A 25713-nucleotide genomic window follows, 5' to 3' on the forward strand; every position below is an offset into this window, starting at 1 on the left:
TTTCCATACATTTTTCAGACCTTCCATTCCATTCCGTTACCGCCATACAAAATGTATGAAAAAATGGTAACGGAATGGGAAAAAACCTAGGGACACTCTTTTTCTCCTATTGGGATTGAAAGAGATCATGATTCTGAGTGGAAATCACATAAAAAATTCCAAATCCAAAAAAAAAGTAGGGTGGACAAGTTTGAAAAAAATGGCCCATATGCTAGGTTATAATACCCAACGTTGATTTTCAAACTGATCCTTTTGCCAGAGTTTAACATTATTAGTAGTAATAATTCTATGAGTTTCTTAATTAGCCATCTAGAAGCCTTTCTCTTGGGACAACATCGATTCAAACACGTGGAATCCTATTTGGTGTACTAGTTATTAATGTTTCGATCCATTTCCGAGGATCTTTTGAATTACTTATAAAGTTAAATATGGACAAATGGTCAAAACAGAGGTTCAATAGTTTTAATCCTGTGTCGAGAGATGGCAGTCTAATGAATACGACTATTTAGGTACTTTTACCACACAATATATAATAGTACAAAGTACAGAAGGCTCACTCCTTTGATGTTCACAAAACGCCGCCATTCTAAATTCTTACCTACATTAACAAACGGACCGCACGCGTGCAGACGACATTGAATTCTATTGAGCCGCGCGAAAGTCGTCGCCACTGAATGGGCCGCGAACTCGCAGCCGCCGGCATGTACTTGTAGCGCGGCGAAAGGATCGCGGAGTAAGCCGCCCCTGCTTTTACTTAGAAAGTAATTCTCTATACTCGATCCTCTTTGCACTTACTATAAGCTCGCAACAATTACCAGCGAATAAGTTTGTCTTCGTATCATCGATTTAAACTACAAGTTTACAACTACAACTACTAACTAACTTACAACTACAAGGGAAGTTTAAATCGATGCTTCGTATGTCAATAAACTTTTAGTTCTCACAACTTAGATTGGTCTTATGTGTCAGTTTTGGGCAGCGATATCTTGAACTGCAGCAGCACGATCAAATAAATAGCTATCATGCTTATTGCCTGAAACAAAAAACATTGCTTTAAATATAACATGTATGTAGAATAGAAATCTAAAACGTTTTGAATACGAGGTGTGTTTCCAATATCGAAGTTTGACGACCGGGCTGGCTCAGTCGGTAGTGACCCTGCTTGCTAAGCCGTGGTCCTGGGTTCGAATCCCGGTAAGGGCATTTATTTGTGCGTGAGCACAGATATTTTTTCCTGAGTCATGGATGTTTTCTATGTATATAAGTATGTATTTATCTATTTAAATATTTATATCGTCGTTTAGCACCCATAGTACAAACTTCGCTTAGTTTGGGGCTTAGTTGATCTGTGTAAGGTGTCCCCAATATTTATTTATTATTTATTTATTTAATGTCGACAAAATCAATTGATAGTGACTTTGAGTAGGTAAAATGGTAAGTACAGTCAGCTGCAGAGAAAAGTAGACCCCCTTGCATACAAATTTGTATGGCAAAAAAACCTTGTATTCAAAACGTTTTATATTTCTATTCTACGTCATCATATACTCGCTTACTATTTTTGTTAAATTAATTATTACCACATCGTGCTACTAAACAATTAAAACGATATTCCATTGGATGGTTGGTTTACATTATGTTCGCAATTTCTATTGACGACAATTTGATGTAAAGATAGCTTGTAGGTGTAGTATAAGTCAACTTTTTCTAATTAATATTAATATATCCTGATATAAGGGCGTACAGTATGCCTTATGGATACCTGCACGGGAAGCATGGTCGCGCGATAGACGATAAAATAGCAGGCCGTTCCTATCGCACTATTTGTAAGTGCGATGGGGACGGCCTGATATTTTATCGTCTATCGCGCGACCATGCTTCCCGTGCTGGGTGCGTAGCCGAATGGCACAAACGCTCACGAAACGCTCGTAGATATCTATCTCTATCGCTTGTGCGTATTGGCGCGACATAGCCGGACTAACTGGCGCGGCGTTTCGTTTTCGTTTGGCGTCGGAGAAATGCCATTCGGCTACGCACGCTGGGCCATTCTTTTCAAAGTTGTCCACCCCACTTTTTTTAACATAGGCATTTTTTACGCGATTCATACTCAGAAGCGCGAGGTCTTTCGATCCTGCTATGAGAAAAAAAATGTCCCAAGATTTCCATACATTTTTCTGTCAGACCTTCCTTTCCGTTACCGCCATACCAAATGTATGAAGAAATGGTAGCGGAATGGGAAAAGACCTTGGGATACTTTTTGTCTCCTATTAGGATTGAAAGAGCTCGCGATTCTGAATGGAAACCACATAAAAATTTCCAAATCCAAAAAAAAGTGGGGTTGGGTGGACAACTTTGAACATGATATTACCTATTATTTTATTTCGTTTTTTAAATCCTTGTACATACCTATATATTTATACCATGATGTTAGCTAACAATTACTATTACGGTGAAAGCAAAACTAAAGGTTTGCTCTAAAAGCTAAAACATCTTAGCTTTCATGATAAACCTAAGTAAGTATGTTCCTACTCATATTCATAGTACGAAGTTCGAGCTTGCATAACTTTGCAAGGAAGTTCCCTGTTTCAGAAGAACTTTGCTTCGCACGTCAATTGTAATTTACTGAGTAAATATAACTAGTTGATACTAGCTGAGCAGTTTCTAATGAGGTGATTATTCCAGTGAACCAGTTCCAGGGGTTATGAGGTTTGACGTGCCTCTCATGTTACTTGGTAACCGAATGCCTTAAAGGTACGTACGCCCATTGGGTGTAGGTACTTGATATCTAATGTATCTTTTTTACATAGATATTGTAAGACGTAAAATTGAAAATCCTCTGGATGAAGTTAGCAGCGTTTATTTACAAAATATCGTTAATACGTCATTTTATCTATAATTATACGTTTATTTATTATACGTTTCCAGTCACTAGTAATTGTCTTTGATCATATTTGACATTTCGTTTGTTTACGTGATAGGACAAGTAAAGATGAATAGGCTTTAGTGAGTTTAATTTTTCATGGTATTTACGCTATTAAGTAAAGATTATAACCTCATGATAACTACACTGAAGCATAAATTATTATTTTGTAACCCCCGACGCAAAAACGACGGGGTGTTATAAGTTTCACGTGTCTGTCTGTGTGTGTGTCTGTCTGTCTGTTTATGTGTCTGTCTGTGGCATCGTAGCTCCCGAACGGATGAAACGATTTCGATTTAGTTTTTTTTTTGTTTGAAAGCTGAGTTAGTCGGGAGTGTTCTTAGCCATGTTTTATGAAAATCGGTTCACTATGTCGCGGTCGGGGGTTTTTTCAAAATTTTAATTTTGTGGTTAGGTTATTATATCAGGTTTGTGATAAGGGCTCAAAGAGAATACTTAGCTTATACTTATACGTACGACCGTTTTACTTGTTTGCAGTAAAACTCAAAATGCTCTAAATGTAAACAACTATAATAAACATTATATACCTATAGGAATCTACACGAGAGTCGAACAAGGAAGTAGCGAGCGATTAGGACGCGAGTGCGATATTTAAAAAAAATGCGCGTCACGATTTTTACAATTTAACTTATGAACGAATGTAGTCATTAAAATACTCTAGTTAACTTAGGCATCAGGAGCATACATCAAATGTTATAATATGTAAATATAATAATATAATTCCCCTTGGCACGAGAAAGTACACGTGTGATGAATATGTTAATTGAAGCAAAACTTCCGAAATTGTTCTTAAATTGTATCCGAATTTTAATTATGTTCCTTCGCAGAGATTTATTATGCAAAGAAGCCAATAGTTTGATCTTGGCCAGGATCATGCAGGGATTTAGAGGATCGACTTATTTTTGTTTTATGAGGGACACTGAAATATTAAGTAGATTTTTTTTGGTACCTACTAAAACATTTATTTGATGCAAGCGTTTAAAATTTCTTCTACTCCCGAACTTCGTCATTTACAGGGTCGTGCATAGATCTTTAAAACCCTACATAAAAGTCTATTCCACAAAGCCAACACCCACAGGCTTCCCGCGCACGTGCACAGTAACGAAAAAATTTAAAATGCATTGTTTGGCTCTGTAACCATGGCAACGCATCGTTATAACGATACTGCGCGCATGCGCGGTAATCCGGCTGAAGATAACTTTGGGCAGATGCGCTGCGCTGGCAGTGCAAAATACAGGAAACAGTGTAAATTTACATAGCCTTTGAAATATTGCAACCATAATTTTTTATTCGAAAGTATAACCAAACGATATCTTTTGAAGATTATCTCTTCACCTCGCACAAGTTTCAGCTCTCTGTTACCACAAGTTGGTGCGACAGGAGCAGGGTATCGAGCAAACTTTGAGAATAGCGGACTAAAACAATGTGGACTCAGTTGACTATAGCTGTCAGAAACAGAAATTATAAAGCTTTTGAAATCATAATATTAATAATACCTATTACGAAATGAGACAGTTCCGAGGTGTGCGCAATTACATGACAATTGAATAATCTATTTACGCCTCTGACGAGTATTCTTACTATTAATAATAATTTGGTAATTTGGTAATATAACATTAATGTCAATGTGGCTAATTCCGTCATAGACCTTTTTCTGATTACAAACGTTCTTCTCGAACATTAGAATACACAATTGATAATTACGTCGACAAAGAAGGCATCTTCTGGGCGAGCTCACTCCATCGTAGGCCACGTCTGTGCCTTTGGCTAGTCTGTGGCCAAGAGTAAGCCCATTTATAATATAATAAACTTTTGGTTTGAACAAATGAAAAGCAAAATAATAATGGTTTTTTTACGGTTAAACTCAGAGATGGTAGCATATATTAAAATGTATATATCCCTACATAGTTAAAGTCGCCGTCAATAGAAATTGCGAACAATGTAAACAAACTTGTAGTCAAAATTTCGAACTGTGTTTAATTTCCTTTCTAACTCGTCAAAAAATACTGGCTAAACACTGTGTTATTTAATCAATGTGCATCACATGTGATCCTAAAACAATCAAAGAGTGCTAGAATACGGATATTACATTGACTGGTTTGTTTATATTGTTCGCAATTTCTATTGACGGCTTTGCTATGTATCAGTTTTATTAATAAAGTAGAACTCGTCTTAATTATTACCAAGTTTCAAAAAAACCGGGTTAACCGATACTCCTCTAGCCTTTGTACTGAAAAGAATAGCATTTTCAGTACAGATGGTGTTTTTTTTACTCACTAGCGCGAGAAGTGGTTCATTATATGTCAAGTTGAAACTTCGGATGGCCATCTGTACTGTACGAAAAGGAAATTCTTAACTCGTGTCGATTTAAAACACTCTTCGGTCGCGTTTTAATTTATCGCCGCTCGTTTCGAACTTCCCTTTTTACGCACTTGTATCGTAATGTACTATTTTTGACATACTCACCGAAGTGAGTAGTTCTCTGTTGACGTGTGCGTAACCTTTCAGGCTCACGACGGCGGGGTTCATCTCGATGGCTTGGATAAAGTGGTCGATCTGCACATAAAACGTATCGTTACACCCGTAGGTAAGTACAGCTACTACGTATTACTTACTCATCAGACTTATATTGACCGGGATATAGACCGTGATTACCTTTTTGATTTTTGTCGAGCTCCCGATATTTCGACGCAGTTGCATGCATCATGATCACGGAAAAACTGACGAAGGCGGGTGGATGTTAAAGTTGTATAGACAGCGCGCGATCTACCCTCCTTCGCGCGCGTCGGCTGCGTTCACTTTCAGCGTTACCACTGGTCGCGTTCACACTCGATGGTCCCGGTCAATATAAGTCTAATGAAAATAACCGTGAATCATTCAAAACTCTTACTTACTCATCATCATCCTCCTTGCGTTATCCCGGCATTTGCCACAGCTCATGGGAGCCTGGGATCCGCTTTAACAACTAATCCCAAGATTTGGCGTAGGCACTAGTTTTACGAAAGCGACTGCCATCTGACCTTCCAACCCGAAGGGTATTAACTAGGCCTTATTGGAATTAGTTCGGTTTCCTCACGATGTTTTCCTTCACCGAAAAGCGACTGGCAAATATCAAATGACATTTCGCACATAAGTTCCGAAAAACTCATTGGTACGAGCCGGGGTTAGAACCCGCGACCTCCGGATCGAAAGTCGCACGCTCTTACCGCTAGGCCTTCAGCGCTTCTCGTATTACTTACTACAAACATTAATAAAATTCTGTAAAATTAGCTTAAGGTTACCTTACTACAGTGAAAGAGTAATTAAATAATTTTTCACCACCCCAACCGGTAAAGGCTCTTTTTGCTATTAGTGAATAGATAGCAAAGTTGCATTTTATCCACAAGAGTGCAAAGTAATTTCATTCAAATTTTAACTTGGTGTCTTAAGCTGACTAATAGATTTAACCTATATAAATTATCATTTTGAATCATAAATATTGAATAAATTGATGGATTTGATTTATTATGATGTTTTATAGTCAGCATTATATTCATGTTGGTGTGGCGAAAATTTTTGTGTTTCACTCGGCGGCAAAGTTTGTTTAACCTTCGTGCCTTGATACCCTCGCAACGCTCAAGATTCCCCTTTTTGAACCACTCGCTACGCTCGCGGTTCAATATTGGAATCTTTCGCTTGCTCGGGTATCTACATATATTGGCACGTGCGGTTAAACAGCAACTTTGCCCCCTTGTAAAACAAATAACTATTATCTTGTTTGGAAAATCTGCATCACTAGGTAGTTAAATCCCAATTTCTACCATTAGACGTTCCTATAAAGTTCAAGATCATGCGTCGCATAATGCTGATTTCTAATGCAGTATCAAATCTAGTTATGATAAGATGTATAAGTACTAACTATAGTTTTAGTAGAAAGTATATGAATTCAAGAGACACGCAAACCTCTTTTTGAGCAGGCCTATCGACAGCCAACATGTCAATGCCCAGCAAAGTGTCTTGAACTCCAGCTGCCACCTAAAACAAAAGACTATTACTCCCACTATAAAGATAAGCGTTGATAATTATTACTTCCTTGTTAAGACTGCAAGTTATAATTTATTCGATCACCGCTGGTATATAATTGGCAAGAGTCGATAGATGCGCGTTTCTCCATGACAGTCTGTAATTAATACTGAAAAGCAGTGCAGTTGCGTCTTCGTGGATAATAATTATATGCACTGCATAGTTACGTACAAATATAACTTAGAAGGTCTCCTTATTACAGCATAATCTTAAAAAGTATTGAAATATACACGAGAAATTTTATATGGCTTCCGTTTCTTTTTTCTTTTGAGGTAAGTTAGGCGTGTCGGGTATTTATTGCAGCTAATCGGAACCAATCAGGCTTTCCACCGCACGCTTAAAATGGAAACTGCGTTTTTACTATCTGCATTCTACAAGGAACCGAGTAGTAGTACCTAATATAAGTACAATTAGAGCGTTTAAAACGTGTTTTCCTTAAATTACTACATACTACATGTAGTTAATTGTATCGTAATTGATTGCCTTTATTTTCTTTTCACAGGTACCTGTAACGTCACCGACCTTACCTTGAGGGAAGAGCCCATCTCCTTGAATTTGGTGGTCAACAATCCTCCTAAGTGATCTTTTAATTAGTTGCCGTTGTTTTATGCAAAGAGCTATACTAAACAGTAAGCAGAGTCGACGAAGAGCCCCGTTTCCTTGAAACTGAAGCCAAAACAATGGTCCACGGTCTCAGGGTGTTGTTGAAAATGCCTTAACCCTTAAATGCATGGTGATGTATATATGCATCATATATTTGATGGCCCGTGGCTCGATATATTTGCTTAATTATTATTCATTATTTATTACTATTTAATAAACAATTAAATAAATTAAATAATATAATGATTTACTATTTATTATTAAAGGATTAAGATAAAATGGCGGAAAAGTGTAAAAAAACAGGATGATGGCGATTTTTAGTATGTGATTTAGGCTGATTTCTTCGAAGTTAGTAATTAGTTTATGTTTAAACATTTTATCATAGGGGTTTCACAAATAGTGTACCTTTTTAATAGTAGCCATTTTTTTTTAATAAAACTTACCAATAACGATATATTTATATAAATAAGATTTGGCCTATTTAACTTCTAACACTGATTTAGTATAAACATCGATCTTAAATATTTTTTTTATTATTTTTCTCAGAGTCAGAAAACCATTGTCTATCACATATATTCATATCTCGTTAAAAGAAAAATTCATGCATTTAAGGGTTAACGATCATACTAACCTTCAAGGTGGATTTATGAGAGCAGTCAACGAAAATGAACAGTAAAGTGGAACAGTAAGCAGCGTCGACGAACAGTCCCATTTCCTTGAAGCTGAATCCGAATCCGTGGTCCACAATCTCGGAGAGCGCGCCGTATACCGCGATGGTGATGTTGAAGAACCTTCATGAACATACATAAATGCAATATTTTTTATTAACACACCTCAGCAAAAGATACAGTTTAGACAAAACAAAACAATTGATTGTAGAATAAGTAATGTATTTGACTGGATCAGGTATATCCGTTGCTACGAGTGTTCTATCCTGTAAGAATGAACACACAAAATGATCAAGGGCTCGAGTAACCAAAGCTGAATTCGAACCAGCATCCTCTGTTTACGCGACATATGCCTAGACCGCTTGGCCATCTTGTCACGGTTGCATGGTGCTAAATTTAAGAATTTCTATTTCTTATAAAGTTTATGGTTTCCCCTGGTCATCCCTAAGGCAGAATAGAACAGTAGGCTTTGAAACGAATCAGCTCAAGCATTACATCATAGTGAAAATAGATAGACTTGCCATTATAAGTTTTTGAGGATTGTTTAAGATAGTTACATGAACAAGCAGTAGGTGGAGTAGGTACGCGCGTAGGCGTTGCCGAGTGACTGCAGCAGCTCAGACAGGTTCAGCCAGAGGAACCGGTACCGAGATATCAGCTTCGCCGAGATCTCCACATTAACGTCCTGGAACAGTAAGTACCTACATGTACAGTGAACCGCTAAATTGCATGGATAAATTATGAAATGACGGACCTCGGATTATCACATTCTCATACATTAGGAAATATATTTCACTTTATTTCCATTTATTCAGAGACCATATTCTCAAATCCGCAACGCAGGCTTCGTCAGCTGAATACAAATTCCGTTATTAGCTACAAGCTTCGTCAAAAATTAAAACAATGGAAAATCCGCAACATGCTTCGTCAATAAACTAAACCTACATACCTAAAAAAAATACATAAGTACTAAAAAAAAAAAACACACACACATACACACACACACCTAAAACTCAAAAACACCCTGCAAGTCGCAGACATTACATGTACATTAGGTACATAGGACGTCGAGCTCGAAGACTCATTGGCGACGTTCCGGCAGGCAAGGCAGGATTACATAGCCTCGAGCATCGCCGTCGAGTTGCGTCCCTGTCCGTCTTCTACCGGATACATTCTGGAGAGTGTGCACAGGAACTGCATGACCTGGTTCCTCCTTCCCCGTTCCATCACCGGACAACCAGGCGTGGGGAGCGGTTTCACCCTTACGTTGTCGACCTCATCTGTATTCTCGGACGAATACAATTTGGGTGTATTCAAGTCAAGAGTGAATAGGCTATTATATTACTGAACCAGTGAGCTACAACCTCGGCCTTGTCGTCACTTTATAATAATAAAAAAAAAAACCTACAGATAAATTAAGCAACCTAAAAATTTCTTCATAAATTTCAGATTGGCTCAAAAGCTACTTATCTGAGCGAAAGCAATACGTGGAAATTACTAAAATAGTCCAGAAAAAGAAAACGACTTACAAGTCTCTACCAAAGACTAGTAATTGCGGTGTCCCTCAGGGAAGTGTACTCGGTCCACTGCTATTTTTAGCTTATATCAATGATTTGCCAAGCATATTAAAACATACATGCATTTTGTTTGCTGATGATGCTACTCTAATTATAAAGTCTAGTAATGATAGAGACCTAGAGAATGATGCAATTAATGAACTGCGTAACACGACTGCCTGGTTGGAAAATAACTCTTTAAAATTAAATTTAACTAAGACTAAAATTATTAGATTCAAAACTCGACATTCTACTATTACTGATATAAATGTACATATTGATAATTCGAATATAGAACTTGTTAATTCAACCACTTTTCTTGGTATCACTTTGGATGAACATTTAAATTGGTCTGCACATGTTGAAAATGTATGTTCCAGATTAGACCGATTTGTTTTTGCATTGCGCCGACTTAGATCTATAGCATCAAAAGAGGCTGCACTATCTGCCTATCATGGTTATGTGGCCTCAATTCTGCGGTACGGACTAGTCATTTGGGGTAATAGCACCGATATCCAAAGAGCATTTGTTACCCAAAAAGCTTGTGTTAGAGCTATAAGTGGCAGTGAATATCTTGCCCATTGTAAGCCAATATTCCAAAATCTCAAAATCCTCCCATTGCCCTGTCAATACATTTTTGAAATAACAAAATTTGTAAAAAAGCAGTCTCTCCTATTTCCACTTCACGATGAAGTAATAAATAAGCAAAGGCCCAGCAGAAGGCCACTCCAGCTATTTCAACCTATGCAAAAGCTGAAAGTGTCAAAGTCAAATGCATACCATATGGCTATAAAAATATTTAATCATGTACCTGATGAGTTCAAAACCCTGCCAACATGCCAATTTGAAAAAAAAATGTATAAGTGGCTACTGCAAAAATGTTTTTACTCGGTACAAGAACTTTTTGAATGACTTTGCTGATTATGTTAACTATATTATATTACCGCTGCACTATATACAATAATTTTGGAATGTTTATATTGTGTTGATTATGATTAATGTTAATTTTATGCCATATTATCTTATTGCTGTACTTTATTCAATAATTTCAGAATGATTATTATGTTATGTTAGGTACTTAATTGATTATGTTAATTTTATGTTACATTATTTTCCCCTTCAACTTCATGTAAATATTTCTACGCCGTTGCATGCCGGCAGAATATGCTGTTCTAACACCTATTTTACTAACCAAAACTGTACCATATTCTCAGAAATAAATGATTATGATTATGATGATTATGATTTCTTTAGATGCGCTGAGAACTAGAAATTTTTCGTGAAAGTTTTACGCATAGATAGCGCCTCGCTTTTCATTCGTTGTACAATTTATTCTATTGTGTGTACTCTATTGTACGGAAACAAACAATGCGGCAGTACGGTAAAGGTACTTTCTCACTCCCGTGAGAATAGAAACGTAGTAGTTGTAACTACATCCGGAGCTTTATTCGACTCGCCAAAACTAACGTTTACGCGAACTCTCCGTTATTGTCCCAGAGCTGTAAGAACCTCTTTTTGACACATGACAGCGTCCACAAAACGTAAACTCGCGCAACCTAATGAAATTTTAAATACAATCCTGTAATAATATTTAAAAAAATCAAGTACCTACTTAAAAACAATATTTCGCTTACCTTAAACATAGTCTAACACATGTTACATTTTTGCGGATCTTCGTTAGTGAGTATTTTACGATATTAATTTATCACGCAGGATTTACTTATTTTATTATGTCATTATCATTCATTTTTATGTTTAAACTAGTGCAGTGGCAAAGTCTGTCATTTCGATTCAAATGACATTTCAGTAAGTTGATAGAAATCGTATATTTGTTTAAGCGTCTCCTTGTACATAGGGCCTAATCGATTCAACCAATTCGAAATTAATCGTTATATTTGGCAAACGATACGTCTTAGCCACATCACAACATATTTCAAAACAAAATGTGTCAAAACTGTGAATTTACAAATCCGGGACAATAGTGTGGACAAAATCGCAAATTGTCCAATAGGTATAATTACCTGTCAAAATTAGACATTTGCAACTAACGCAAACTAATATAAACCATATTGTAGTAGTATTAAAACAAAGTTGGTTTTTGTTAGAATATTTTTCCAGTCGCCACATTTTAAAATGATGTGACTTTGACAGTTAATGTGAGTCGAACAACGCACGTTGTAGTTTACATGAGCTGAGTTACTAAACCAGGGTTTGATCATTTACATGCGCAGTTTCTAAGTACATATTAATACTCACTTGAGACTTAATACTTAAAAAAAAAAAAAAAATCATTTATTCAGAAAAAATAACCTGGCTACATTTATTAACGTGCCCGCCAAACTGTAAAAACTAAAAACAGTATGTTGGCGGAGGCATGCTCTCATATAACTAAGCCTATTTATAAGCTATAACAGGTTTATTACGTAAAATAAATAGTTTAGGTAGGTGTCCGATCCGACTAACATTTCCGTTCAAAATCAATCCTGTAGTGCAGACAACAACACTTCCTTTGCCTTTTTTTATATGAATACTTTGATAAACTTGTGTCTTTTATATTTAAATGATTCCAAATTGTAGGCACTAGGTAACGTCTTGTTCTACGACCATAATAATTATTATTATTAGTTGCGCGCTTACATTGGGCGGGAAAGAGAATAAATCAAATTATGAAATCTTTTTACAAAACGATTTTGATACTGGGCCAGATATTAAATAAAGAATAAAATTTTAGCCTACAATTATGTAATAATCACGTAGTAATATTCACATGTGCAGTTTAGAATACCTAAAGTTTGATCTGATAGGTAGGTACAGTCACCGGCATAAATATGTGATGATTTCTGTACCTTGTCATACTGAAATTGTCAAACGATTAAAAGCGACAGGGTACAGAAATCATCACTTCTTTATGCCGGTGACTGTACGTACATACTTAATAACGTTAGGTAGGGGAAAAAATAGTTATTTTCTACAGATTAAATAAGATCAATGACTCGAATAGTTACTTAGCTGATTTATAATACAAATAAGGTGCTACGATCTCGCATAAGTGATAAAAGTAGTACTTTATGTGATTTTAAGAAGATACAGGAGGGGTAAATTTTCCATACAAACGCTCTCGACTATTTCCTCCCTGGTTTTTGAAAGTAGAGCAATGAGGTTTTCAACACAGATTAAATATTACTATTGTTATCTGTGTCGGACCGTTTTCATTTTTTTGATATTCTTATTTTTAAAGACGTTAGAGCCCATCAAAAAATTCCAAAAACGGCTTTATTGATTATGGCGCAAAAAAAGGTGGGGTATTCAAAATTGGTAACAATTAGCCAAAGAAACTAAACGGTCCGACACAGATTATTTCATTTTTATTGAGATTCTCAAATTTCGTTACGATTGATTAAGTTTTGTAGGAGGAAACAGTCGAGAGCGGAACCTCGATTTTAAAGATGAGTTGTTCTGGATGGAGAATTTTTTTTCGATAAATCTAGTTAAAAACACTAGTATATTTAACTAAAATTCCCAAATTGAAAGGAGGGCTCCTTTCCATTTTAGCATTTTCGCTTCTGTAGTGTTTTAAGTCGAAATTTTCTCATTCCATTCGTTTCGAATTTCTTCTTTTCCGCACTTGTATAGTAATGTAGCATTTTATCACTTTTTACTTTCCAAATTCTTGATATTTTTAATAAAACATCTATCCTCAAATTACTCAATATTTCTATTTCATTACTAATATTGTACAATTTCATGGTTTACTACAATCGTATAATAACGAAAGTAACCATTTTATTCCCTACATTACATTAGGGCAATCAATGTTGTGATCCAATATGCATCTGTTTTACACTCTCATATTCATAAAAAGAAGGCATAAAAATAAAAAGCTAATTTAATTCTATATGTCGTTTCACTCACGAATACGTGTGCTTTGAATCTTATTATCATGTTATTAAGATATATTTGAATTATCAGTGCGTCTTTGTGAATGACACTATGTACCTATACGTTCTTGGTGTTGTCTGATGGTTTGGTATGGATGGTAATGACCCTAAGCGCGTTTTCACATTATCCGATCTAATATCGGATGTAGGACCGATATTCCATACATTACAGGCGCCATCTTGGATTTTTTCATTGAAATCCTTCCGACATCCGATATCGGATCGGATAATTTGAAATTGCACTAATACTTGCTAAGCTGATGGTCCTAGGTTCAAATCCCATAAATGACATTTTTTTTGTAGAATGAGCACACAATTTTGTCGAAAATGAACATTTTCTAACAGCCTGTAAGATTTATTAAACATGTAAAATCGGGTAACTCACGTAAAATTGTCGAAGGCCGCTCGACATGAGTTTACGTGAGTTACCCGATTTTACATGTTTAATATGTCAGTGTCTCACGATAGTTTTATTATTAAAATAAGCCTGTAAGATTTCCTCAAAATCTGTAAACGCCAATCTTCATTAATTTGACATCGAAGGAAGGTCTACTAAGAGTATTTTCACATAGCAGCACGGGATTTTGAAGCTACCCTCACTGACCCGCTATCAAAATACACCCTCTAACTGGCCTCTTACCTGTCCTTGTTTGGCCCTTTTTGAGCTTACTGTGGGACTCGGTCAATCTGTATAATGCAGATAATGTTATCTGTGTATGTCCTAATACGTGTTACGAGGGTCATGCCAAAAGAAATTAGATACTAAAGATTTACATACTTTATTCTTTATTACAGCTATCTATTTTTTCGAAGTATTCACCGTGAACACGTATACACTTTTCCATCCGTCTAAACCACTTAGAAAATACCGATGACCACTCTTCTTTAGACACCTCAGAAATTTCGTAATTATACGCAGCCAGGGCATCTTCTTTGTTCTCAAATCGCTTTCCTTTTAATTTTTCTTTAATTTTAGGAAAAAGGTAAAAATCACAGGGGGCTAGGTCAGAGGAATATGGGGGTGGGGCAGAATAGTCACGTTTTTGAGCTGAAATAGTCAAGTGTTCTAGCGGAAGTGTGCGGGGCAGCGTTGTCGTGGTGCCAGAGCAGGTGCCGGGTTCCTGACTTCGGCCGCTTATCACACCAAGCTGACAGTACTCTTGGGGCACAAACTGTCACATACCATTCTGAATTAACTGTCATTTGATCTTCTAGCACTATTTTAGCAATATGTCCCGTCTTGCAGAAAAATGAGGCAACCATTTGTTTTTGTGTGCTTCGGGTTCGGCGACATTTTGTTGGCGTCGGCTCATCTTCAAAACACCATACTGTGGACTGTCGCTTTGTTTCGGGATCGTAGTTATATAGCCATGTTTCGTCACCTGTAAGTATATCATATACGTTTTTTTTCTCGCCTGCGTGGAATTTATCTATCATAAATTTGCACCAATCCACGCGACTGCCTTTCTGTAAATCGGTGAGCTTGTGCGGCACCTATCTTGAACAACGCTTATGAAGAGACAGATTACTATGAATTATAGTTTGCAATGCTGCTGATCCAATGCCCAGTTCACGCTCGAGCTCTACATATGTAATTCATCGGTTCGCACGAATATTTTTTTCCACAGCCTGTACATTTTCTTCAGTGACTGCGGTTGGCGGCCATCTGGTCTTCGCCTCATCTTCAAAGCTCTCCCATCCTCTTTTAAATTTAGAAAACCAATTAAAAACAGTTGCACGTGAACACGCAAACTCTCCAAAAGTCGAAACTAAAAGTTCAAAACACTCATGAGGTTTTAAACCTTTTTTTCCCCTCACTAGCTCGGAAACACGTGTTTTGTCCTTTAATACCAGCGGGTAAAAACGCATTTTATCCACTAGTGGGTAAAGTAATTTGACCTTGAATAACGTCAAATTAACTGCTTTAAAATTGATAAAAGTAGGTGAATCTAGTAATAAAGATGATTTGCCACCTGTGGAACTACTGGAAGCAGTGATAAACGCATTTTTTGCGTTGTAGTTTCCTCGCTATAGTGAGGGGAAAAGTTTTGTGTTACACTCGGGTGCAAATGTATTTTACTTCTCGTGTGTTAAAAAACTCGCAAGTTCAGGATTCTATTCTCGAACCACTCGCTTCGCTCGTGGTTCAACTATAGAATCCTTTCACTTGCTCGTTTTTCAATTCCACACTCGGCGTTAAAATACAACTTTGCCCCCTTGTATAACAAATAACTATTAAAGTCATAATATATCATAACACGAAAATCACGTCGAGTAAGCTCCATTGTTGCAGAAAATTCCCGCCAAAATTATTTAGAAAAAAAAATAATTAAAAAAAGAATCCTAAGAATTTCCAAGTGTTTCATTTTTAAATTTATAAGCAAAAAACCTACCTTTAAAATGGTGTATAACTGGCCAGTATCGATCAAATGACCATGGAGTATCTAACTTCTTTTGGCATGACCCTCGTATTTTTTAATTAACTTACCCTACGAAAACATTCCGACAGACTTTGCGAGGCGATCTTAATGCCCTTGCAGTTAATGTACCACAGCGCGCAGTTCATATTAATCATGGTGATGATATGGTAGTAGGCTGTGGTATGTATGAGGAGGAAACCGTCCATGAGAGCGCAGAGGCTGAGGAGGAAACAGATGGCTAGGAGGAGGCAGCCGACGCTAATGATGACGATCTGGGTCTGCAGGTTGGGGAATTGCAGGTTTTCGCCAGTCACTCGGTAGTATCGAACCTGGAACAAAAATTAATCTTGATTATTTAAATCACTTTTGTTTCTGTTATACCTACAGGGCCAAATATTTTAGATTTGTAGAAAAATAAGCAGCCGAAATAGGTGGATCATACAACGGCGCCATGGATCAAGTTTAAAATATCCTGCAAATATTATTGTAGCCATAAGGTTTTCTTCATTTAAAAAAATATAATGTAAGCAAAAAAATAATTTATTAAGATTAGAAGTTGAAAAAGATGGTATCTAACACTAAAGAAAAAGATTTGTAAGTCCACTGGTGGTGTATCCGCAATATCTAAGCCCTGCCCCCTTTAGCACAACTTGCCTTGTCGCACGAGTCCATACTTGAAGTCGCGCTTCGACAAGGAAAGTTGTGCTAAAGGGTCTGGTCTTCAGATTACGCGGCTATCGTGCTTGCTTACTACAACACCTCTCCTATCCCAATAATAAAATAAACGAAATACATGATTAGGGTAGAATAAATGACATGTGGCAATGGGCTGGCCACATATGTCGCAGAACCGATAACCGCTGGAGCAAGCGTGTTCTGGAGTGGAGACCGCGTCTTGGTAAACGTAGTGTGGGACACCTTCTGGCTAGATGGCGGGATGATTTGCATGGGGGGGCTGGCGGAAACTGGATGCATAAAGCAGCAGACCGGGCTCTGTGGCGTACCTTGGGGGAGGCCTATGTCCAGCAATGGACTGCAGCGGGCTGATGATGATGAAATGACATAAATGAGAGCACACACCTGGAACTTGCCCCAGCTGGTCTTGTAGATGGCGACCTGGTGCGCCACGCCCCACCCCACGAAGGGGATCCAGAAGTGCGGCACGAGGAACGCCACGAACAGGATGGCGTAGATGTAGTCGTCGAACTTCTTGATGGAGCGCAGGATCATCACGCGCTCGTAGCCTACCATCAGGACGACTACTGTGGCTACTATGTAGAAGGAGATGGCGTACATTGTGGCGCGGGATTTCCAGCTGAATGTTACGGTGCCTGGGGACATACATTGGATTATGAAATAAAACTATGGAAATGGATCGCGTATCTACATCTACAATATATCCCAATGTTTCGAACACTTTACAGCGTTCGTGGTCAACGGGTATAAAGTGTTCGAAACGTCGGGATGTATTGTAAATTCGTAATACGCGATGTAATCCGTTTCCATAGTTTTATTTCATGAGTAACTATCGCGGTAACCGAAGACAATATTATAGAAAATATTAATTAGTTAACGGGGCAAACGACCAGACGACTGATGGCCTGATGGTTGGATGTGGGTTGCCGGCCTTAAGGATGGGATTATTACGCTCTTTTCTTGAAGGTTTAAAATTCATGTCGGTCCGGAAATACAACAAGCACGAGTCATAATAAACGACTGTTCCTTTTTATTGTTTAATTAGGTAGTAATTTTATTTTTAAAGTAGAGCCAAATGTGTAGTGATTAGGCGAATATTTGTGATGCTATCCAAGGCAAATACATGAATGAAAGAGACAAAACACCATCATGTTATGTTTATTTTCTGATTCAGAAATGAAGTTTCTCTGTATGTAACCCACATATTTTCTGTATACGAAAATTACTTAGGTAATCTAACAATTGGATTTATCTCAGTTTGAAGTTAAGCTACTTACTAATGTAATAAATATATGTACCTATTTAAATAAGAAAATGGTGGATATTGAACTCTTGGGGAAGAATATAAAACAGCAAAGATAGAGCTCAATTCTATTCTAAAAGGTTTTCAAGAGCACTTCATATAATTGTGGAATAAACCGATAATAGAAGGTTCTTTGAGGAAGAATCTTATTGACGCGAGAGTTAGATATTGTCGAAATATCTCTCAAAAATAAAATCTCTCGATGCAAATAAAAATGGATGGAAATTTAAACACAGCTGTCGGTATGTTTTTCCTTTACACATACAAAAAAAGTATATTTAATTAACCCATTTAAACTGTGTGAGAACTCGCATACGAGTTTTAGTACACGCGGTATTAATTGATTGATGTGCTGAAACGTATCGAACCGTAACAGTCCGCAATATAACAAAAGTCATATGCGCCGTGTAAATGGACCCTTAATTTCTAGTGAACAGGCCCCGTAGCCGAATGGCATTTCTACGACGCGAAACGAAAACGAAACGCCGCGAAAGGTAGTTTAACTCTGTCGCGCCAATACGCAAGAGCGATAGAGATAGAAATCTACGAGCGTTTCGTTTCGTGAGCGTTTGTGCATTAGGCTACGCACGCTGTTGTGAATGTTATGGGCCACTGTAAATTTGTGTTTAGATGACATATTCTAAACTCATCAATGTAGTTATTACTATTTTTAACCCCCGACGCGAAAACGACAGGGTGTTATAAGTTTGACGTGTCTGTCTGTCCGTCTGTCTGTCTGTCTGTCTGTGGCATCGTAGCTCCCGAATGGATGAACCAATTTAGATTTTTTTTTGTCTGAAAGCTGAGTTAGTCGGGAGTGTTCTTAGCCATATTGTGTCATGAAAATCGGTCATGTCGCGGTCGGGGTTTTTTTTTTTTCAAAATTTTAATTTTGTGGTTATAGCAATGTAGGTACAGTACATTGTGCACGAGGGGCGGAAGATTAAACGAGAGTAAATTAAATCGTGAGGGCTGGCCGGAGCGAGAATGGGTTTCGCAAGTGAGCGAACATGTCTTGTTTGCTGTATACAATTATGCGTGTGTAATCTTCTATATACGACTCTTCTATATACGAGTCCGTTATGTGAGCAGTCACAGAAAAATAGAAGTAAAATAACAGCCACTGTTAGGCCGCAGGGCCTTGAGGATCAAACTACCCAGCACATAGTCGAACGATGCCCTAAGAGAGCGCGCACACGGGCAACTATTGCCGGCGACTTTTTTGTCGCGACCATGGCCTAGTATGAAAGTGCGCACACGAGGCGACGCAACTTTTCATACAAATACGAAAGTGCGCGCACCCTTAGAGACGTTTCCAAGGCAGCCTGGTGGATCTCTATACCAATTTGACACCTGACGCGATCGGTTATAATATTAATGTCTACAAGTATACGCCATACCTACGCTTAAATAATAAATATACGACTCTTTATATAAGTCTAACCTGGTCGTGACCTGGTGATGGGCATCACAGCCAGAACTCTGAAAAGCACCAGCAGCAATTTGTGGTCGCGGTAGAACTGGTCGTGCGTCTCGCAAGTGTCGCCATCTTGTGACGAGAGCATGTCGCGTTGTTCTTGCTCCTGTACAAATGGATAATATTTTAAAGTAGATCAGTACAGTCAAATGCAGCAGAGAGACGATACCTTTGCAAGATTTCATACAGGAGCCACCTCTGTATTTGACTGTAGGTAGTTACCTACATAATTTGATTTGGCTTAACGATGTCTTTCTAGTCGCTAGCTATGTGGTCAATTTAGTACCATGTGGTGATGATGGGACGTCACAACGCGATTGGGGGACTGAAGATGAAGTATAAGCACCTTTTCGGCCTGGCGTACCACCATATAGGGAAATACTAATTATTAAATAGGTAAATTATTTTTTAACAAGCAGAAACTTCTGGTAACGATTCTAAACATTTTTATATTAAAGGAAATAACCTAACCACAAAATTTAAATTTTGAAAAAACCCTCGACTTAGTGGACCGACTTTCATATGTGAAACATGGCTTAAGAACGCTCCCGACTACTGTAACGTAATACGTTACATTCTTAAAAAATAAACATTTAAAACTACTAAATTACCTAACTAAAAATACTACACTACTAATAAACTATATTACATATTAAAATATACAACAATAATGTCTTAAAACTACGTATTTACAAGTATAAAATCATCATCACGCTGATTGATTTAAATATGTCGCGCCGCGGTAAACATTCACTCCCAATAATGTTCACATTCGCGAGTGCATGAATGAATGCACGGGTCGAGGCGCTGTGTCATTGCGCCCATCACTCACTCGTCCATTTTATCTTTGGAGTTGAGTGGAACGCACGTCGTTAATTATCGATCTCTGCTACGGATCAGATACCTATCGAAATTCGTAATCGAATTTAACTGCGTCCCTACGTGTTCCTCAACTTGTTAAATTACTGTGGTGTTTTAATTATGCTTAATAGTGTACCCCGAATTGGGTAAGTGGATATATTTTATTTGCTAGCTGCCTAGAATATCGTAGTGCTATTTTATTGCTTTGGAATTTTATCATGCACATTGAAATAGTAACTATTCCATAGCCACTATTTAAATATGCATAGGTACTCATTTAACTAAAGAAGTAATCTTCCTAATTATATATTTGCTCATAGTCATTGTGACCTTTTGTCAACCAACCCTCCATTTTGTGATAAAAATAATAATTGCATTTTAATTTCTCATTTTCTTAATTTACATTGCCTTTTTGTAATCTCCGTATCTGAATTGTGAATTTCCACGGCAACACAACTACTCTAGTGCTTTCCCTCTTGCCGTTGGTGTTCACAAAGGCTTATAAACCGTTTCTAACGCTTAGTATGATGGCGCGTTCCAGGGTCCCAAGTCCAGAGTGACTTCTTTTGGCTTCCTGCTTGCCGCCCGCCTGCCGTATTGCTTCTAGCCGCTTTCCCCGACTCAGCGCCACGCAGATTCTAGCAGCGCTGAACTCAGCGCCGATCAGAAAAACGGCGCCTACCACCTCGGCATCGTCAGGGGAGTACTGTGGCTACAATCGACTAGCGGAATCCGATCTTGACTAGTATTTTTTACGAACCTCGACTTTTACCCATCTTACCGGCTGAGCTTCATGGGAATAAATATTGTTTTACCGTTCTTCTGACTCCTCATTTAAATTTCCTCATACCTAACGAGACGATAGGAGTTAGAACGCTAGAGAACGCGACACTGGCGCCCAACGTGGGGCCAAGGTTGTCAGCGTTCAATTTTGAAATTAAACATCGCCGCGGAGTCGATAATGTTATACCTGACGCTCTTTCTCGCGCTGTCCCAATTAGTGCAATGTCTTTGTCTAATTCCATAGTTTCCACAAATGACGATTGGTATAAACGGATTTACAACGGTTGCATTAATTCTCAAAGCAATTACCCTAATTTTCTTATAAAAAATAATTCTTTGTTTCGGCTCTGTAAATCTAAATTTGATCAACTTACTTCGGAATTCGATTGGAAAGAGGTTGTACCAAACGAATATCGCGAACAAATAATTAAGGAAAATCATTCCGAACCGACAGCTGGACATCTTGGTATTTTTAAAACTTATCGGCGGTTAGCACTAAATTATTTCTGGCCTGGCATGCACCAAGATGTCGTCAAGTTCGTGGGCTCGTGTTCTGTTTGTTTATCGTACAAATCTCAAAATCATACGACCTTGGGAGAGATGGGACGTCCGAAGCAGTGTTCACGCCCTTTCCAAATGATTTCTATAGATTTTATTGGCCCGTTACCTATTACACGCAAACAAAACAGTTACATTCTTGTCATTACTTGCTGTTTCTCTAAATATTGCGAAATATTTCCACTGCGTCGTGCGACTAGTGATTTAGTGGTAAAAATTTTAGAGGAAAACATATTTTTGGTCCATGGCGTTCCCCAAACTATTTTCCTTGATAATGGTAGTCAATTTACGAGCTCGGCAACAGACACTCTCTTTAAACGGTATAACGTTCCCAATGTGTTTTTTACGCCAAGATATACGCCGCAAATCAATTTGGTGGAACGTTATAACAAAACAATAGTCACGTGTTTGTCTACGTTTGTTGAAAACGACCACCGGACGTGGGACACTTTTATCCCCAAAATAAAGTTTGCCATCAATAATTCTGCGAATGAGTCGATTCATGGTTATACACCTTCATTTCTTGTGTTTGGTCGTGAACTCGTCCTATGTGGATCACATTATACAGACAACGATCTGGATAACGAGATATTATTTCTCCCTAGAGAAGTTTACGCAGAAAACCGTGGTTGTCTGGCTTCTGTATTTGATGATGTGCAAGCTTCACTGTGGCAGGCACATGTAAAAAACACGGCTCAGTATAATTTACGACGTAAACCTGCTGATTTTAATATCGGAGACATAGTTTTAAAACGAACTTATATTTTAAGCGATAAAGACAAATATTTTAGCAAAAAATTAGCGCCTAAATTCATTAAGTGTCGTATAATCGAAAAAAGTCTCCTCTTGTTTATGTCTTAGAGGACATGAATGGGAAGAATTTAGGGGTATGGCATATTAAGGATATCAAGTTGGCCAGCCACCTTAGATAAGCACAAGCCCTGTAGTTAAGACCTTGCTATCGGTATAAGTCATATGTGCAATATATCACAGATGCCTTTTGTATGAAAGGACGCGTTGTCAGCTTTGAAAAGTTGTATTTGCTTTTATGATAAGATAAAATGTGAAAGGTTATTGTGTAAGATGATCGAATGAAAGCGTAATACTGATTGCAACCTAATCGGGTTTTCTTTTAGAATAAAACCCTTTTCCTGGAGAGGGGGGTATATGTAACGTAATACGTTACATTCTTAAAAAATAAACATTTAAAACTACTAAATTACCTAACTAAAAATACTACACTACTAATAAACTATATTACATATTAAAATATACAACAATAATGTCTTAAAACTACGTATTTACAAGTATAAAATCATCATCACGCTGATTGATTTAAATATGTCGCGCCGCGGTAAACATTCACTCCCAATAATGTTCACATTCGCGAGTGCATGAATGAATGCACGGGTCGAGGCGCTGTGTCATTGCGCCCATCACTCACTCGTCCATTTTATCTTTGGAGTTGAGTGGAACGCACGTCGTTAATTATCGATCTCTGCTACGGATCAGATACCTATCGAAATTCGTAATCGAATTTAACTGCGTCCCTACGTGTTCCTCAACTTGTTAAATTACTGTGGTGTTTTAATTATGCTTAATAGTGTACCCCGAATTGGGTAAGTGGATATATTTTATTTGCTAGCTGCCTAGAATATCGTAGTGCTATTTTATTGCTTTGGAATTTTATCATGCACATTGAAATAGTAACTATTCCATAGCCACTATTTAAATATGCATAGGTACTCATTTAACTAAAGAAGTAATCTTCCTAATTATATATTTGCTCATAGTCATTGTGACCTTTTGTCAACCAACCCTCCATTTTGTGATAAAAATAATAATTGCATTTTAATTTCTCATTTTCTTAATTTACATTGCCTTTTTGTAATCTCCGTATCTGAATTGTGAATTTCCACGGCAACACAACTACTCTAGTGCTTTCCCTCTTGCCGTTGGTGTTCACAAAGGCTTATAAACCGTTTCTAACGCTTAGTATGATGGCGCGTTCCAGGGTCCCAAGTCCAGAGTGACTTCTTTTGGCTTCCTGCTTGCCGCCCGCCTGCCGTATTGCTTCTAGCCGCTTTCCCCGACTCAGCGCCACGCAGATTCTAGCAGCGCTGAACTCAGCGCCGATCAGAAAAACGGCGCCTACCACCTCGGCATCGTCAGGGGAGTACTGTGGCTACAATCGACTAGCGGAATCCGATCTTGACTAGTATTTTTTACGAACCTCGACTTTTACCCATCTTACCGGCTGAGCTTCATGGGAATAAATATTGTTTTACCGTTCTTCTGACTCCTCATTTAAATTTCCTCATACCTAACGAGACGATAGGAGTTAGAACGCTAGAGAACGCGACACTACTCAGCCTTCAAACAAAAGAAACTGAATCGAAGTCGGTTCATCCGTTCGGGAGCTACGATGCCACAGACAGACAGACACGTCAAACTTATAACCCCGTCGTTTTTGCGTCGAGAGTTAAAAATGGAAAAATTCCGGTAGGACTTGAACCCACATCTTCTGCAATCCTCAATTAAGTTAAGAGCAATGCACGGATTACGTTTCCATCTAAAGCAAACTTACATAATCTGCCTGTGTCTTCTCATATACCATCTTCACAGTGTTGACCTGCTTCATGTCATTCCGGTACAGTGAGCCGTTCAGGCCTTCATCGAAGTAGTGGTCGGGAATCATCTTTCACTAACTGCAAAAACTTAAGTTTACAGATTAGCTAGCCATACACGTGGGGATTCGTCCGCCGGGCAAGCTTCGGATCTGATCCGCGATTAGCCATACACGTACGGATTGGTCCGCCGGGCAAGGCTCGGATCTGATCCGCTTGCCCAGCGGACAAATCCGAGGCGGACATATCCTTGCTATTAACTAAGGTGCGATCCGGTGGGCACATCCGCGCTACACACACGCGTGGGCAGCCGACGGATCTGCCCGGCCCGTGCACGATCCGTTGGTTTTGAGCACGGACAGCGGACGGGTGTAGTATGAATTTTCTGAGATGAACTTTTCGCTTTAGCCGTAATCTGTTAAACAAAGGCCTTTGTTTCTATTATTCCCGGCGGCTAGCTCCCGTTTAAACGGCACGTGCTATAGTCTCAGTGTAGTTAAAAAGCAACTATCATGATAGTAATAATGTTCAAATCCATAAAAAGACCTTTCGGAGATAACACGTTTTGTCATCTTCAAAAAAAGTCACCTGCATACTGCAAACTGTTTAATCAATTTGAACCTTATTGCTATCATGATAGTTGCTTTTTAACTACACTGAGACTTTAGCACGTGCTGTGGAAACGGGAGCTAGCCGCCGGGAATAATAGAAACAAAGGCCTTTGTTTAACAGATTACGGCTAAAGCGAAAAGTTCATCTCAGAAAATTCATAGGTACTATACCCGGCGGTCGAACGTGTCTACTTCTTGCCACACACGAACGGATCTGCCGGGCAGATCCGTACGTGTAAATATAGCTAGCTATTGTCACTCATTGGAACTTCAGACACTAATCTAGGCCAGAATGATTATTGAAGATCTGATTATATCTGATTAAATGTGTTATGTACCTAATTGAAATTATATACAAAGGTTTCATAATAATTACAATACAATCCATCGTAGATTTATGTAGGTTTACCTTTAGGATGCTTATTTTGTCACATGCAATTTACGGGGTGAATATAATACGCCTTAAGTGCATTTTCACATTATCCGATCCGATATCGGAAGTAGGAAGGATTTCAAAGGAAAAAAATCAAAGATGGCGGAGTTAAATATATGGAATATCGGTCCGAAATCGGATCGGATAATGTGATTGTGAAGACGCACTTAAGTAGGTAC

At 38.1% G+C, this 25713-nt stretch overlaps 1 protein-coding gene and 2 long non-coding RNA genes across 5 annotated transcripts; 2 read left to right on the plus strand and 1 right to left on the minus strand.

Moving 5' to 3' along the window:
• Positions 1 to 609: 609 nt before the first annotated feature.
• Positions 610 to 24744, minus strand: LOC125230444 (gustatory and odorant receptor 22-like). Of its 3 annotated transcripts, none has more exons than XR_007177516.1 (9): positions 24451 to 24744; positions 19629 to 19767; positions 17266 to 17516; positions 16254 to 16514; positions 8829 to 8956; positions 8235 to 8394; positions 6881 to 6945; positions 5405 to 5494; positions 610 to 1033 (listed from the first exon to the last, which is right to left on the minus strand). XR_007177516.1 is itself a non-coding variant. In XM_048135581.1 (9 exons), exons 1-9 carry the CDS (start codon positions 24559 to 24561, stop codon positions 959 to 961), a joined length of 1287 nt encoding a protein of 428 aa, XP_047991538.1. In that variant the 5' UTR covers positions 24562 to 24743; the 3' UTR covers positions 610 to 958. The 3 variants fall into 3 exon arrangements, 2 of the variants coding, with proteins under 2 accessions (XP_047991538.1, XP_047991539.1); XM_048135581.1 differs by having other exon boundaries at positions 6881 to 6952; positions 24451 to 24743; XM_048135582.1 differs by lacking the exon at positions 6881 to 6945.
• LOC125230446 lies at positions 20224 to 21341 on the plus strand. Its single transcript, XR_007177518.1, has 2 exons — positions 20224 to 20668; positions 21064 to 21341. It is a non-coding gene; the product is annotated as an uncharacterized LOC125230446 (long non-coding RNA).
• Positions 22498 to 24155, plus strand: LOC125230445. Its single transcript, XR_007177517.1, has 2 exons — positions 22498 to 23482; positions 23878 to 24155. It is a non-coding gene; the product is annotated as an uncharacterized LOC125230445 (long non-coding RNA).
• Positions 24745 to 25713: the final 969 nt, after the last annotated feature.

The sequence above is a fragment of the Leguminivora glycinivorella genome, chromosome 10 (genome assembly GCF_023078275.1).
Source record: "Leguminivora glycinivorella isolate SPB_JAAS2020 chromosome 10, LegGlyc_1.1, whole genome shotgun sequence".
Lineage (NCBI taxonomy): Eukaryota > Metazoa > Arthropoda > Insecta > Lepidoptera > Tortricidae > Leguminivora > Leguminivora glycinivorella.